We start from the raw sequence: 13,876 nt of genomic DNA on the forward strand, positions 1-13,876 counted from the left end.
ATTAAATGTAGTTTCCAAATTGTTCAAATAAAGTTTTTGTTGTGAGAAAACATAAAAAAAACATAAAAAAGTGCAACAAAACTCTTGATTACAGAGAAGGTCATCTGAAATCAAGAACATTCTTCAAACGTATTGGATAATATTGGAATAAATAATGAATAAAGACGGATAATCCTGAAGCTGCAGGGCGAAATCAAGTCACTACAGTTAAGAGCAGTTTGAGGATGAAAGACAAGCAAACAACTGCCCATCGGCGCCCGGTACGCCCTCAACACCAGTGTGGCTTACATTTATGTGGCGTCACCAGCAGGTCAATGGTCTTCTGAGACAGGTTTGGCCAAACCCGGTTGATCTCCCTCCTCAGGTCAATATCAGACAACTGCTGTGCCAGGAACCCTGAAGACAGACCCACAAACACGTCACATCAAATCTGCAATGCAGCCATTGCTGTCATTCACATTAACACCAGAGCCATCAGAGCTGCATCAAGAAATTGGAGATTTCCTAGTTTAAATCCCTCACCAGATGCCAGTTTGATCTCAAGAGCTGTGCGAATCAGAGCCATCAGCGTGGAGGTGAAATGAACCGTGTTGTCATCCGCAATTGGCATGTTCATCCTCACCAATCGCTGAGAGGGATGGAAGCATGAGAGGAGGAGTCATGAATCAGGAACTGACAGCTCAGGGGAAACAGGGCATTTTAAATATATAGCTATATGGTAAAAAATATATATATATTTTTTTTTAAATCTGGGTTTGCACATTTAATCTGGCTTTCTGTAGTTTAATTTGAATTAAACCCTGCAGATAAGAAGACTTATAAGAAGAACAGCAAGTGTTAACAACATCCAGAAAGGTTTAGGACAATAATAAAAAATAAAAATCAGCCCTCACTTGCTACGTAACAAGTAATTATTTATCATTATAAGATAATTTGTTGATCATTTTTCTGACAGCAACAGAAAATGGTGACAGATTTCTGTCATAAGAGATACAGAAAAACACAGGAAATCCTCCCACTGGAGAACTAATAATGAAACAAACGTAAATCAATCCCCTTTGTTTATTTAATGACCAAATGATTATGTTTTCATTATTTTGGTAGCACGAACATCAAATCCTCCCATTGGAGAGCTGGTAATCATGTTATGGACAAAAAACATGTACATTTACATGTACATTGAAAATGTAACTTAAATCCTTAATAAATTGATGGTATTGATAGAAAATAATTGGGTTTTGATAATTAAAGTTGCTATGGAACATTTGGTGCTGTTTGCGCACCAACTCTTCCTGTGTTTCCTTACTTTCTCTGTCTTTCAATACATTAACTGTCCAATGAAAGCAAAAAAGAAAGAAAGAAAAGAAGACATGTGCAAATTCACTGTTATGGCAATACTTCTCCATCCGTCCATTTTCTACACAGTTTCACCCTGTTCAGAATAAGCGGAAGCAGTGCCTGTCCCAGCTTTCAAAGGAGACAGGTGGACGGGTCCCTAGCCTAGCACACAGAGACCATGGATGCTCACCAGATGCTTACACACAGTCATTCAAGATCACCAATCATGTTTTTGGGCACTGAAAGGGAGCCGGAGTAGCCTACAGAAACCCACCAAGTCACTGAGAGAACATGCATACAAGAAACAAAATAATAAATATAGACAACATCAAGCGAGGTTCAGAACAACAGAACAACCACACTAACAGCATCACTCTCCTAAAATCCAAGATGTGTTCAACTCATGCTGCTCAGCAGAGCGAAGTGCAGACCTGCTGAGTCCTCCCTGCTGCTAGGAACATGCAGAAGGCTTGTCCGTCATTCTGGAACTACAGCTCCTTATGTGCTCACAACTCTAGAATCTATGAAACTATTACTCCACAAAAGACCCGTCAAACTGATCTTCAGACTTTAGGCACATATGTGAAGAAAGAAAAGAAGATGGAATCTTGTTTGAGCATTAAAGTTGAACTATTTTCTTCTTTTTTATACATTTTGGGACCTATATCTTGGTTCCTAAAGCCTTAAATCACATCTTGTGAGAAAAGATGAGTGAAATAAATAATTATATAGACTATATATGGAGTTATTGTTTTTCTTTCATATGTAATCAAGATTTGAAATCAAAGAGATTTTTTTTTATCTCTCACATTCCAAAAGTTTCGTAGGCAAATTTAAAAAAGTTTCATTTTCAAATCGGAATGTGGGGATTTCAAATCCAGAGGCTTTTGCAAACTGCTGCCAGGTTGAATTTCTTGGTTATTAAACTACAATAGTTGCAATAAACTGCAATAGTCTTCTGTACTGGCCGGTTCTGACTGCATTGACAGCTCAGTCACATCCACAGCTCCCGGGTGAAAGAGAGAAGCAGTGGCTGAGACAACGGAGAGACAGAGAAAGTACGCTGGCCCATTTTCACCTACTCTCTCCTAGCTGCTGGCAATTGTTTAGTGAACATTAATAACCTTCGTTTACCTGTTTGAGATCTGAGATAAAACATCACACATCTAGATGTTGGTGAGATGCCGCTTCAGAGTGACTGACCAGTAGAGACACGTCTTACATCAAGTGGAACTGACTCTGGCTCAATTTCAGATTTATTTTCCTTCTAATAAAGACATTGTTGAATTGCAGTTGTTGTAGTTTAAATATATAGTTACATTATATAGTTGAAATGACAATATAAACAGCAATTATTATTATTATATGGTTAGATCAAATTTTCTATTCAACTGCATATTAAAGAAGAAAGAAAAAACAAAATTACAGCTGCAAGCAGCGATGAACGGGCCCTCGCACCCTTGTGCACGTTCAGGCTGCAGTGGAAGCTTGTATGACTTGTATGTAGATCCTTCAGGCCTGGACATTTAGCGGATGAAACCAGCCACGACTCTCTATATCAAACCATCCAAAAGTTATGGCAGAAAGTAGGAACTATCAAATATCGACCAATCATAAGAAGGGGCGGGGCTAATTTGCACCAATTTTGTTCAAGGACTCAAAACCGAGTCCGATGACACCACCCACGACTCTTTATGTCAAACCATTCAAAGGTTATGGCAGAGAGTAGGAACTATCAAATATGGACCAATCAGATGAAGGGGAGGCACGCTTTTTGGCATCTATTGTCGCCACGGTAACACTTGACTTGACTGAGAAAAGTAATGCGCGTCGTCGCAGTATGGAGACGCACATTTTGATGTATAACACACCTGGGTGCACGTTACGGTTTGGGCTGAATTAACTGCCGAAGAAATGGCATAAATTGCGCCAAAATTACACGATTAATTCAAAATGGCCGACTTCTTGGCCGAAACCTGTTGGGTTTCGGCCATGGCACCAAGAGACTTTTCTTTAATTTGCGACATGATACAAGTGTGTACCGATTTTCGTGCATGTACGTCAAACCGTATTGTGGGGCTTGAGGCACGAAGTTTTCTAGGGGGCGCTGTTGAGCCATTTTGCCACACACATTAATGCAAACCATGAAATATCAGATTTATCGCCAGGCCTGGCTTGCGTGCAACATTTGGTGACTTTTGGGGCACGCTTAGGGGGGCAAAAAGGCCCATCTTTCGTCAGAAGGATAAAGAATAAAGAATTCTTACAGATACAATAGGGCCTTCGCACTGTAAGTGCCCGGGCCCTAACTATGAAGGCGATACTCAATGTTTTAGACCAATCACACTTTTTCAAGAATCGTTTTGAGCGCAACAAGACTGAGTGGGTTAAAGCAACTAAATAAAGTAAATAAAAAATAAATTAATACATAAATAAAATAGTAATATTAAGACTAAAAATAATAATAAGTTACATGACTATAAACAGTGGAAAACCTGACACTGTGAAACGCTGAGCAACTTCATTTATCAAAAGGAAATACAAATACAATACATTATTCTCAAATGGGGGGATTTTTCTGCAATATTTCACTGTTTTGTACATAGAAATTTAAATTACTTGGAAATTGGACTGTTGGTCAGACAAAATAATAAACTTTTAAAGTTAATTTGAATTCAACTTTGATTTTGTGACATTATCTAAAAAAAAAAAAAACTGAAAAAAAGCTCCCCGTGGCTGTAAATTACATGAGAACAGCATTTTGTTATATGGAGAAATTTCTGGAATAGAGAACAGTACACGTGCATATTTGAATTAGGCGAGAAAAACAAAATGACAACCAAAAACCTCAATGTCTTGATGCAGATGCAAGACAGAGATAAGGGGAAACAAAATACATATTTTCTCCAGGAAAGACAATATCAACAACAACACGGATGATGAGGTGGGGTGATGAAATGCAGAGAGCAGAAGAGGAGGGGGGAGTTCTTGTCTCCACTCCAGAGCTTCTACATGACATGTGAAGTCTTGCATGCAGCTCCCAGAAAGAGGAAGAGAAAGACAGCTGCACACATGAAACAAAGTTCTCCTTCAGTAAAAGTACACATGAAAATGACTCAGGCTTGGAGGGGAAAACTTTACATCCACACACATGCATACAGTGAAGTTATGTGGAGGAAGAAATAATACAAATACCAAGAAAAGGTGGTATGAAGATGATTCAAAAGACACGGTGAAGCTTTGCCTCATGAAGGAACTGATGCAGTACAGTAAATTGAAATAGCTGCAACGGTCTCAGGAAAATGTCTTGTTCAGGAGTGTAGTCGGGTTATTGAAGAGCATTATAAGCAAAGTAGTGTAAGGAGGGGAAAAATAAGATATATGGAAAATACAAGGCTGGCCTTTCTCTCGGGTGTACTGTTGCTCTTTCCGTGTCTTTGTTCATGTCTTTCGCTGTCGATTCACAATAACAAGAGTTATATTTGGAGATGCAACCACGTCAGACCCAGGCATCTTTAACTGGGGCAAGGGCAGGCCTGCTTTAAATGTGATTCCTTTTGACAGCTATGCACACACTTGAAGCACTCACATTAAGTCTGCATGTTAAGAGGTAAGGAGCTGGCAGAGGAGCTACCTGAGGATGGTTGAGATGTGCATTCAACTCGCTAATCACAGGATACGCTGGCCAGGTCCTCTTGTACTCAAGCAGAAACTGGTACGATTTTCTAAAATGTGTCTTTTTAAATTTGCCATCTGAATCCAGACAATGCACCAATTCCTTAAACCAATTTTGTTGCTATTTATTTTTTGGTCACAGAGAGGAAGATACATTTTTGACATATCTGCTAGTCGGAGTAATTTTTCTGTTCCACATTTTGATGCATGATTAAGTCCTTTAGCCTCATTCACAGCTTCTTTAGCTTTTTAGGGCCCGAGCACTTACAGTGCGAAGGCCCTATTGTATCTGTAAGAATTTTTTTTTTCCTTTTTTTTTTTTTTCCGACGAAATTAGGACCTTTTTTCCCCCTAAACGTGCCCCAAAAGCCACCAAATTTTGCACGCAAGCCAGGCCTGACGAAAAATGTTATATTTAATGGTTTGCATTAATGGCCGTGGCAAAATGGCTCAACAGCGCCCCCTTGAAAACTTTGTGCCTCAAGCCCCACAATACGGTTTGACGTACATGCACGAAAACCGGTACACACCTGTATCATGTCGCAACTTAAAGAAAAGTCTCTTGGCGCCAAGGCCGAACAGGAAGTCGGCCATTTTCAATTAATCGTGTAATTTTGGCGCAATTTATGCCCTTGATTCTTAACCATAGGGCCGCGGCCCACACTTGGGCCGCGAGCGCCCCCTAGTGGGCCGCGAAAAAAATTCAGTTTTCTACGTTTGGGCCGCGGGGGCCGCGGGACTGCATCCCGACCATGTGGTGGCGCTGTTACTGACTGCCAGCCGGTGGAGGAGGGAACCCAGAGGAAGAAGACGGGGGAGCTCTATAAAACAGGAGAAATGCCGCGGCACGTTCTATTTACCTCGGACACTCATCTAGCTGCTTTATCCTTTATTATTTTAAGATCCTTTATTTTGCACAAAATAGTTTTAAATCTGCCAGGATAAGGGATCGTTTACTTGGTCTGCCCCCAGCAATGTGGGAGAGCGAGCGCAGTTTGATCCTTTATTTTCCAGGTAGGCTATGTTTTAAATTAGTTTAACGGTGGAACTGGTACTCAATAATTTCTTAATATGTTTTAGCTTTGAGGAGAATATTTTTGTGATGTTTTATTTAGTTAAAAAGTATATTTTCTTTGTGTTCAAGAGTAAACACGTGCGTTTGCCGCCATCTTGTGGAATTACTCAATACTGACATGCGTTGTGCATGAGTGAATGTATTTTATTACATTTCGTTAAGGCAAAGACCATATTTGTTCATGTTAATTGTTTAGTTACTATGTATGTAGCAGTTTTTGTATTAAAAAGGTGAATTTCCCTGAGATAAAGTAAATTTTCACAAGACTTATTGAAGGTAATGAGCTAATAAGAAATAGTTTGTTGCTTGTAGGCTATATTATTTTGTAGCTTTATTAAGATTTTGGTTTGAATGTATTTTACCATTTGTGTACTGCAGGTTAAACCTAAAGTAACTTAAGTGTGCAGTTTACAGATATGATTTAAAATATGGTTTAAACTTAACAGTTTGCAAAGAAGTGTTGATGTAAAATGTGATTTAAAAAGATAACTAAAAGCTCTGGTTTGAGGAAACACTGTATCACTGGCCTGATCATTTATCCTTTATTTTTCCAGTGCAACATACGCCAACACGATGGAGAAATACCTAAAACGGAAAAATGAAGACGACAACCCCACCAAAAGTAAATTCATGCGCAAGTACAATCCTGGACCTGATTGTGTCTCAGAGGCCCAAGTGTCTCATTAAGAGCTGCAGATAAAAAGGGAATTGTATTTTTTTTGTTAATATGTATATGAAAGAAAATAAAGATTCTTCTGGTTCTGCTATGCACAAATATAGTTTAATTTGCACTTTATTTCAATTTTATTTACAGTTTATTTAATTTAAAAACATTATTTTGAATGTATTTATTTTACTTTTTATTAATAATAATGGTTTGGTTTTATATAGCGCCCTTCAAGGCACCCAGAGCGCTTTTTACAGAGACCATCATTCATTCATACACATCCTCACCGGTGGTGGTAGCTACGTTTGTAGCCACAGCTGCCCTGCAGAGTGACAGAAGCGTCAGTCGGCCCCTTCCGACCACCACCAAACATTCAAACACATTCACACGGGGCAAGGTGGGTAAGGTGTCTTGCCCAAGGACACTATGACAGCCACTGGGACGGAGCGGGATTTGAACTGCCGACCTTCCGATCATTGTATGACCCGCTCTACTGCCATCCATTGATTGATTTATATGTATATATATTTTTTATTCTGAGTCCTTCCTTTTTTATTTAACTAAAATCTAATTATTGATCTTTTTTTATTAATAAGCCTGAACTGATTGATTTGTCCTAGTATAAATCAAGCTTGACGTGTGCATGTTAACATTGACATGTTTCATAAAAGTCTGTGACGATCATTTTATTTGACAAGGTTTTTGCTTGGGCCCTGGGCCGCTCTGTACTGAAAAAATTGGGCCTCGAGGTCAGAAAGGTTAAGAACCCCTGATTTATGCCATTCCTACGGCCGTTAATACGTCCCGAACCGTAACGTACACCCAGGAGTGTTATACATCAAAATGTGTGTCTCGATCCTGCGACGACGCATATTACTTTTCTCAGTCAAAAGCGTTACCGTGGTGACGATAGACACCAAAAAGCGAGCCGCCCCTTCATCTGATTGGTCCGTACAGATAAAACTTTGTGCCTCAAGCCCCACAATACGGTTGGACGTACATGCACGAAAATCGGTACACACCTGTATCATGTCACACCTTAAAGAAAAGTCTCTTGGCGCCATGGCCGAAACACAACAGGAAGTCGGCCATTTTGAATTAATCGTGTAATTTTGGCGCAATTTATACCATTTCTTCGGCCGTTAATGCGGCCCGAACCGTAACGTGCATCCAGGTGTGTTATACTGTACATCAAAATGTGCGCCTCCATCCTGCGATGATGCGCATTACTTTTCTCAGTCAAAAGCGTTACTGTGGCGACGATAGACGCCACAAGCGCACCCCCCCCTTCATCTGATTGGTCCATATCTGATAGTTCCTACTTTCTGCCATAACTTTTGAATGGTTTGACATAGAGAGTCGTGGGTGGTGTCATCCGCTAAATGTCCAGGCCTGAAGAATCTACATCAAGTCATACAAGCTTCCACTGCAGCCTGAACGTGCACAAGGGTGCAAGGGCCCGTTCATCGCTGCTTGCAGCTTCAATTATCTTTACATCTTCAAATCTGTTTATCTGGCTTTGAGGATAAAGTCCTTGAATTGGTCAAAAACAGTGTTTAAATGCAATGAGCTCGATAATGAGGAATCCAGATATTTCATTAAATGCAGTCACAGTATTCTAGTAAACAACTGATTAAAATGATAATACGTCTTCTGAGATGCTGCATAGGTAATTGATCTAACTTCATTGTTTATTTAAAATGTTCAAACAAGACAAGACTGGGAGAGGATGTTAGTTCCTCTGAACACTGAGGTTATAGAAACAGTGAAGTCTCAAAGGAGTCACAGCTCTTAGTTACAGTCTTCAAAAGAAAGTTTGGGTCCAGGACACATTAAAGCAACACCAATTAGATTTTTTACTGTCAAAATCTATGTTCCAACTTCACGTGAAGGAATGTTTGATTACTTTTAAGTGTCCCCACTGTAGGCTAAAGACCCACAATTGAAGCTTTGCTCTCCCATCATATATCTTGCAGCGACTGCGTATTGCTAAATCTCGAGGGTCACAAAACCAACTCAACCTCCACACCTATATGGGGACACCCTGTAAAAATACTAAATTTATTTTTAATCGCTACGACTGGTAAATTGCTGCCACTCCATTGAGAACACCAATATCCCTGTTATGCTCCTAGGTTACGTTCACCTGCCTGAGCCGGGTGAGATCTGCAACCAAGTCAAAACTAGAAAACACAGATAATTCAAGTTTCATACAAGCCCCTTTTTCAGCATGCACGAGTGGCTATTTAGTCAACCAGGAAACAAACCCAAATCAGGTTGTTCAGGGGATGAAAACAGAATAAGTCAAGCCACCCTATTTTACAAGACAGGCTCTGTTTTACAAGGCAAATTTTTTTTGCCTCGGACACTGTGGCCGCCTGGTAATGACGCATATTTCCAGTCACTTCAGATTCACGTTGGTTACCATAGAGTCCACTGCCAAAAGTGTACGTGATTTTAAAGATGTTCACAGGTAAATCCATTCTGCTTTACATAATCATGCATGTACAACATGTTGATTCTGTTGCTTTAAAACTGTTTTAGTTAAATACAAATATTTTATCATCAAGAAAAAAAGGACTTCAAGATGGAACTACAGATGAATATGATTAAAACATCTAGGGTGGATGAAAATGATATTCATATCAGTGTGAATGACACACTCATACTGGCATATTACAGGAATATCAATAATAAAAATAAAATGTTTATGTTAATTTATGTTATGTGTTGTGAGGAGTTTTCTAAAAACAGCAATATGCTGCTCAGAAAACCAAAAGAACCTGTTGAACTCTTAATGCGTGCAAAGCTGATCACTATTCTTTTTTGGAGGAAAACAATTTCTATTTCTTTTTTTTACCTTTTATTATTATTTAGATACCTCAAACCTCACATTTTTAACCATGTTTAAAAAAAAATGCTTTTCTGTTTTCATCTTTCTGAGCTATCCTTTTTACTTACAGTATGTGTTATATGGACTTAAAATGAATACAGAATACAACACAAAACAACACAAAAATCAACTGCAGCACATTGACAGAAACCTGAAGATATCTGGCAGGTGGGAACAGAGAAAACCAGAAGTGATTGAGGGAAAGAGGGCATGGAGGAGAAGGAAGTAATTCTACCTTATAGGCGACTCGGGGTGGACATTTCTTTCCCAAACCAAGCGGGGGCGACATGTCGCGCAGCATCTCATACATATTGCGATAAGTCATGCAGCCACTTCCGTTGGGAAAGGTTGTTAGACGACCATGGGAGGAGAGATGAAGGGTTTCCCGGTGAGGATGAGTGGAGGTGGGAAGTTAGATCACAATGGAGGATGTCAAAATTCCAAAGGAAGGATGAGAACAGGGGAAAAAAAGAGGAAAATAGAAATCTTTGTTAATAAGATTTCTTTGGTATTCTGTTCTTGAATGCCATTATAGATCCTGGAATGGATCCTAGGGAAGGGAGCATGGGAATATGCTCCAAAGAAACCCGAAAAGTTGGAGGGAAGGAACCTGTTGGAAGATACACATTTGGGAGGGCATTTGTTGCAAAAAAGGAATACTCAACCAAAAATCTGCATTTTGAACAACATTAACTATCTGTACATGTGAAAGGTGATGCTGGAGTTATTATTTCTGACATGTTTTTTTTTCATGTTATAATCTTTAGAACGGTAGATTTGCAGACATATTAACGATGCAGACCAAGATGAGGCTGCAGAAATAGTTTGAGAAGTGCCTTGTAACTCTGTAATTTTATGTTATCTTATTATGTACTTTTCAATGGCCATGTATCATCGGAGGAACAGCTTTAAACTTTTCAGATCCTCTGTTGATTATCAGGTATTGATAATTCCAAAAACGAGATTTTCAGTGGAGTATTCCTTTAGGATGTCCTCTGTTATTGCATGCTAAGAGACATCAGCAGTAACCACACTGGAAACAACGCACACAAAGCTCTGTCTTCACGACTCCCGTGCTCAGAAGCAGATAAACATTTGAGGCATCGCATCTGGTGCGTTTTGCCCGAGCCAGACTTGCTTGCATTGTTTCCTGCACTTGCCATGGTTACGTGCCAGCTGGTTAGTGGGGGAAATCGATGAGCGTTTGTATGCATGTGTGGTCAGGTCATTCTCTGCCACCGCAGGGAATGAAAACAGACATTCACGGTCTGAAACCATCACAGGCCCTTGGAAGGCAAAAGGACTGCGTGGGGGTGCAAACCTTATAAGCCACCCTGTTGGGGCACTTCTTCCCCAGGCCCAGGGGAGGCGAGATAAAACGCAATAATTTGTACATATCTCGATAGCATATCCTCCCACTGAAAAAGATGAGACACGGTCAAGAGGTTAGATAATGGGTATACTTAATACATTTGTCCAACATCATCTGTTCATAGTAAATATTGCTATCACAGTGTTGAGCATATGTTAGGCAGGTGTGAAGAAATGCTTCACTGCAAATTAAATAGTTGATTTAGTCAATGGACACAATCTAATTCCATTTTTTGCTTTCAAAACAGCATCGATTCTTCTATATAGATGTTAGGTTGTTGCAAACATGTTGAAGAACCGACCTAAAGAGGCTGCATTGTCATCGAGTCCTTGAAAGACATCCTTGATGCTGACTTTCGATCTCTGTGGGGGCCACACCATCACTTCCAGCGCTCCTGGTTCTGGTTTTACACTGAAGATAGTTCCTAATAAGAATGGCTGTACATTTGGGGCTGTGGTCTTACTGCTGGATGTTTCCCTGGAGCTATTGCATGATGGTCATCAATCATCAGAACTGAGGACACCATTGATCCAAACAATATTCCCAACTCCAGTTGCAGAAATACAGCCCCAAACTTGTAGTGAACGTCCTCCATGTTTTACTGTAGACTTCAGATTCAGATCTCTAATTTCAGACTTGAAGCGGATGCCACCCCTCTTTGGTTTAATTTGATGGATTAATTCTTCACATGTGCTTGTGAACCTAGAACAATTGATGCTTTTAAGAAGGCAGAGTGGTTAAACCCAAAAACTTCTCTTCTGTTTGCTCATTATTCATTTTTTAAATTCATACAGAATAAACATTTTACTTTAATTTAGAATTTCTTCACATCTCCCTAAGACTCATAGTGTTGTATATATACAATTTTGTGCTCATACACAAATGTTTATTTTGTTTTCTCCACATTGGTTCATATCTAATATATGTTAGCTAATGTGTTACATTATCTTACCCCGCAAGAACACTAAATCTTTTTATCAAACGATTGTGGCAACTTTATTTATTCGACACAGAACCTTACCTTTGCATTTTTCTGCGTGTTTTGTTAAAGCAGTTTGCTCTTTTCTGTCTGTGAGAAGCAATACACACTGAAAAGTGAGCCTAAAATTCACACTGATATTATGAAGAAGACAAAGCAGTTAAAAACATGCCGAATGTGACTGAAGGCACTTCTGAGAGAAAATCATTTGTAGTCAAAGGTATGAATAATAATTCCTTCCCCGCCATGTCTGTCAGGTGATGGCTGTTTGGTATTTCTTATTTCACACGCTTCTTGGATTCCTGGCTCACTAACAAGACTCCCGCGAAGTCTTCATTAAGATTTAATGAGCCTTACATAATCTTGAGACAGATTATGCTTCACAGCGTCTCACTCAGAACTGGCATTGTGTTTTGGTTGAGGTAAACGGTGTAAGGTGGCTGGAATAGGTAGAGATGGTTTAGACATAAACCTCTGGTCCTCTGTTGGAGGGATCAAAAAAGTCTCTCTTTTACACCACACTGAGAAACTTTGGAGCCTGCCGGCTTATCAGAGAGGACGGCTGAGTGGACGCTGAGCGGAACACTGGATTTACAGTACATGCATCAGTCGAGCCAACTTGTTCGTCACAAGCCTCAGCTGACTCTCTGAGCTCAGACTTAATCTTATTCACCTGTCACTGCTAATACGAGTTTTCCCATTGCACATCTGAGTCATCCTGCTGGAACCCAGGTGTCAATATGAGAGTTACCTGGTCCCTGGTCTAGCTTCATTTTAAAAGCGAGCCTTCTCTGTAATGCTGACACTCTGTAAAACGGGGGAATAGGCTGAAGCTGTCAGCCGAGCACTTACCACGCAGCAGGGTCATACTCTGCCCAAACACGAATGAATTCATCCAGGTGGTGAGGCCCCAGAATGGAGGCATCTCTGGTCAGGTATTCAAAGTTGTCCATGATGACAGCAACAAAGAGGTTCAACATCTAGAAAGGGAAAAAGTCATTATTAAATCCAAAAAGGAAGACACTCTTGACTGAACAAAAGTCAAAGTGTTCATTTACTGGGTATAGTGAGTTTTTTTTCTCCTTTCTGTTGATTTGCATAGCAACATTTGCTGAGCCACAATAAGTAAACAAACTTAAATACCACACAGAAATCTTTAAAACCACCAAACTGAGCTAGCATCAAACCAGAACTCTGATTTCCTGAAGGAAATACTGACCAGAAAGGAGCAGAGGAAGATAAAGGAGACAAAGTAGAAGTAAGCAAAATCACTGCCGCATTCCGTCCCAGCCGTTCCCGACAGCTTATCACATGGTCGATTACTGAGGCAGGCTAGCATGATTTCATGCCATGCTTCGCCTGTCGCGCTCCTTGAAAACACAAAACAGTTTGCAGTAAATGCAATCTGCACTCAAAAAAATGAATATGTATGTCGGGGCCGATATTCAAATCACTGGATCATCTGAACAGCCCAAGCTTTTCGCAATATTGATGTAGGTTACCTGAACAGAAGAGTCAAGGCCTGGAAAAAGGTCTGGAAGTTGTTGTGGTGATTTATGGCAGATTCCTCAATCAGCTCAATGTTACCAAACACCTGAAGAAAGCAGCATGTGGTGTAAGAGAAGACAAAATTATGCATTCAGAGGAAGAAAAAGACAGCTGTTTTCAGATAAGAGAGTTTAAAATACATCTTAACTATATGTCAACATAAAATTGAAAAAAAAAATACTAGAGAAAGAGAGTAGAAAAGTGCCATAACATATAATTGTCCATCTGTGTTCATGAAAATGACCCAAAGCATTTTTTTTAAAGATTTGCCTGTTGGCATGTCCACAACGATGACTGGCAAACACAAGCAGCACTTTAAACCTGTACAG

The 13,876-nt window shown here is 39.8% G+C and overlaps 1 protein-coding gene across 1 annotated transcript in view; it reads right to left on the bottom strand.

Moving 5' to 3' along the window:
• Positions 1 to 13,876, bottom strand: part of cacna1bb (calcium channel, voltage-dependent, N type, alpha 1B subunit, b) — a 248,616-nt gene that overhangs the window by 19,609 nt on the left and 215,131 nt on the right. Inside the window, exons 37-42 of the mRNA XM_061734480.1 lie at positions 13,502 to 13,593; positions 13,219 to 13,369; positions 12,852 to 12,979; positions 9,884 to 9,980; positions 523 to 628; positions 289 to 396 (exon numbers count right to left, since the gene is read on the bottom strand). Coding sequence (XP_061590464.1) covers positions 289 to 396; positions 523 to 628; positions 9,884 to 9,980; positions 12,852 to 12,979; positions 13,219 to 13,369; positions 13,502 to 13,593 — 682 coding nt within the window. The remainder of the gene's footprint in view (positions 1 to 288; positions 397 to 522; positions 629 to 9,883; positions 9,981 to 12,851; positions 12,980 to 13,218; positions 13,370 to 13,501; positions 13,594 to 13,876) is intronic.

The sequence above is a fragment of the Cololabis saira genome, chromosome 11 (assembly GCF_033807715.1).
Source record: "Cololabis saira isolate AMF1-May2022 chromosome 11, fColSai1.1, whole genome shotgun sequence".
NCBI lineage: Eukaryota > Metazoa > Chordata > Actinopteri > Beloniformes > Belonidae > Cololabis > Cololabis saira.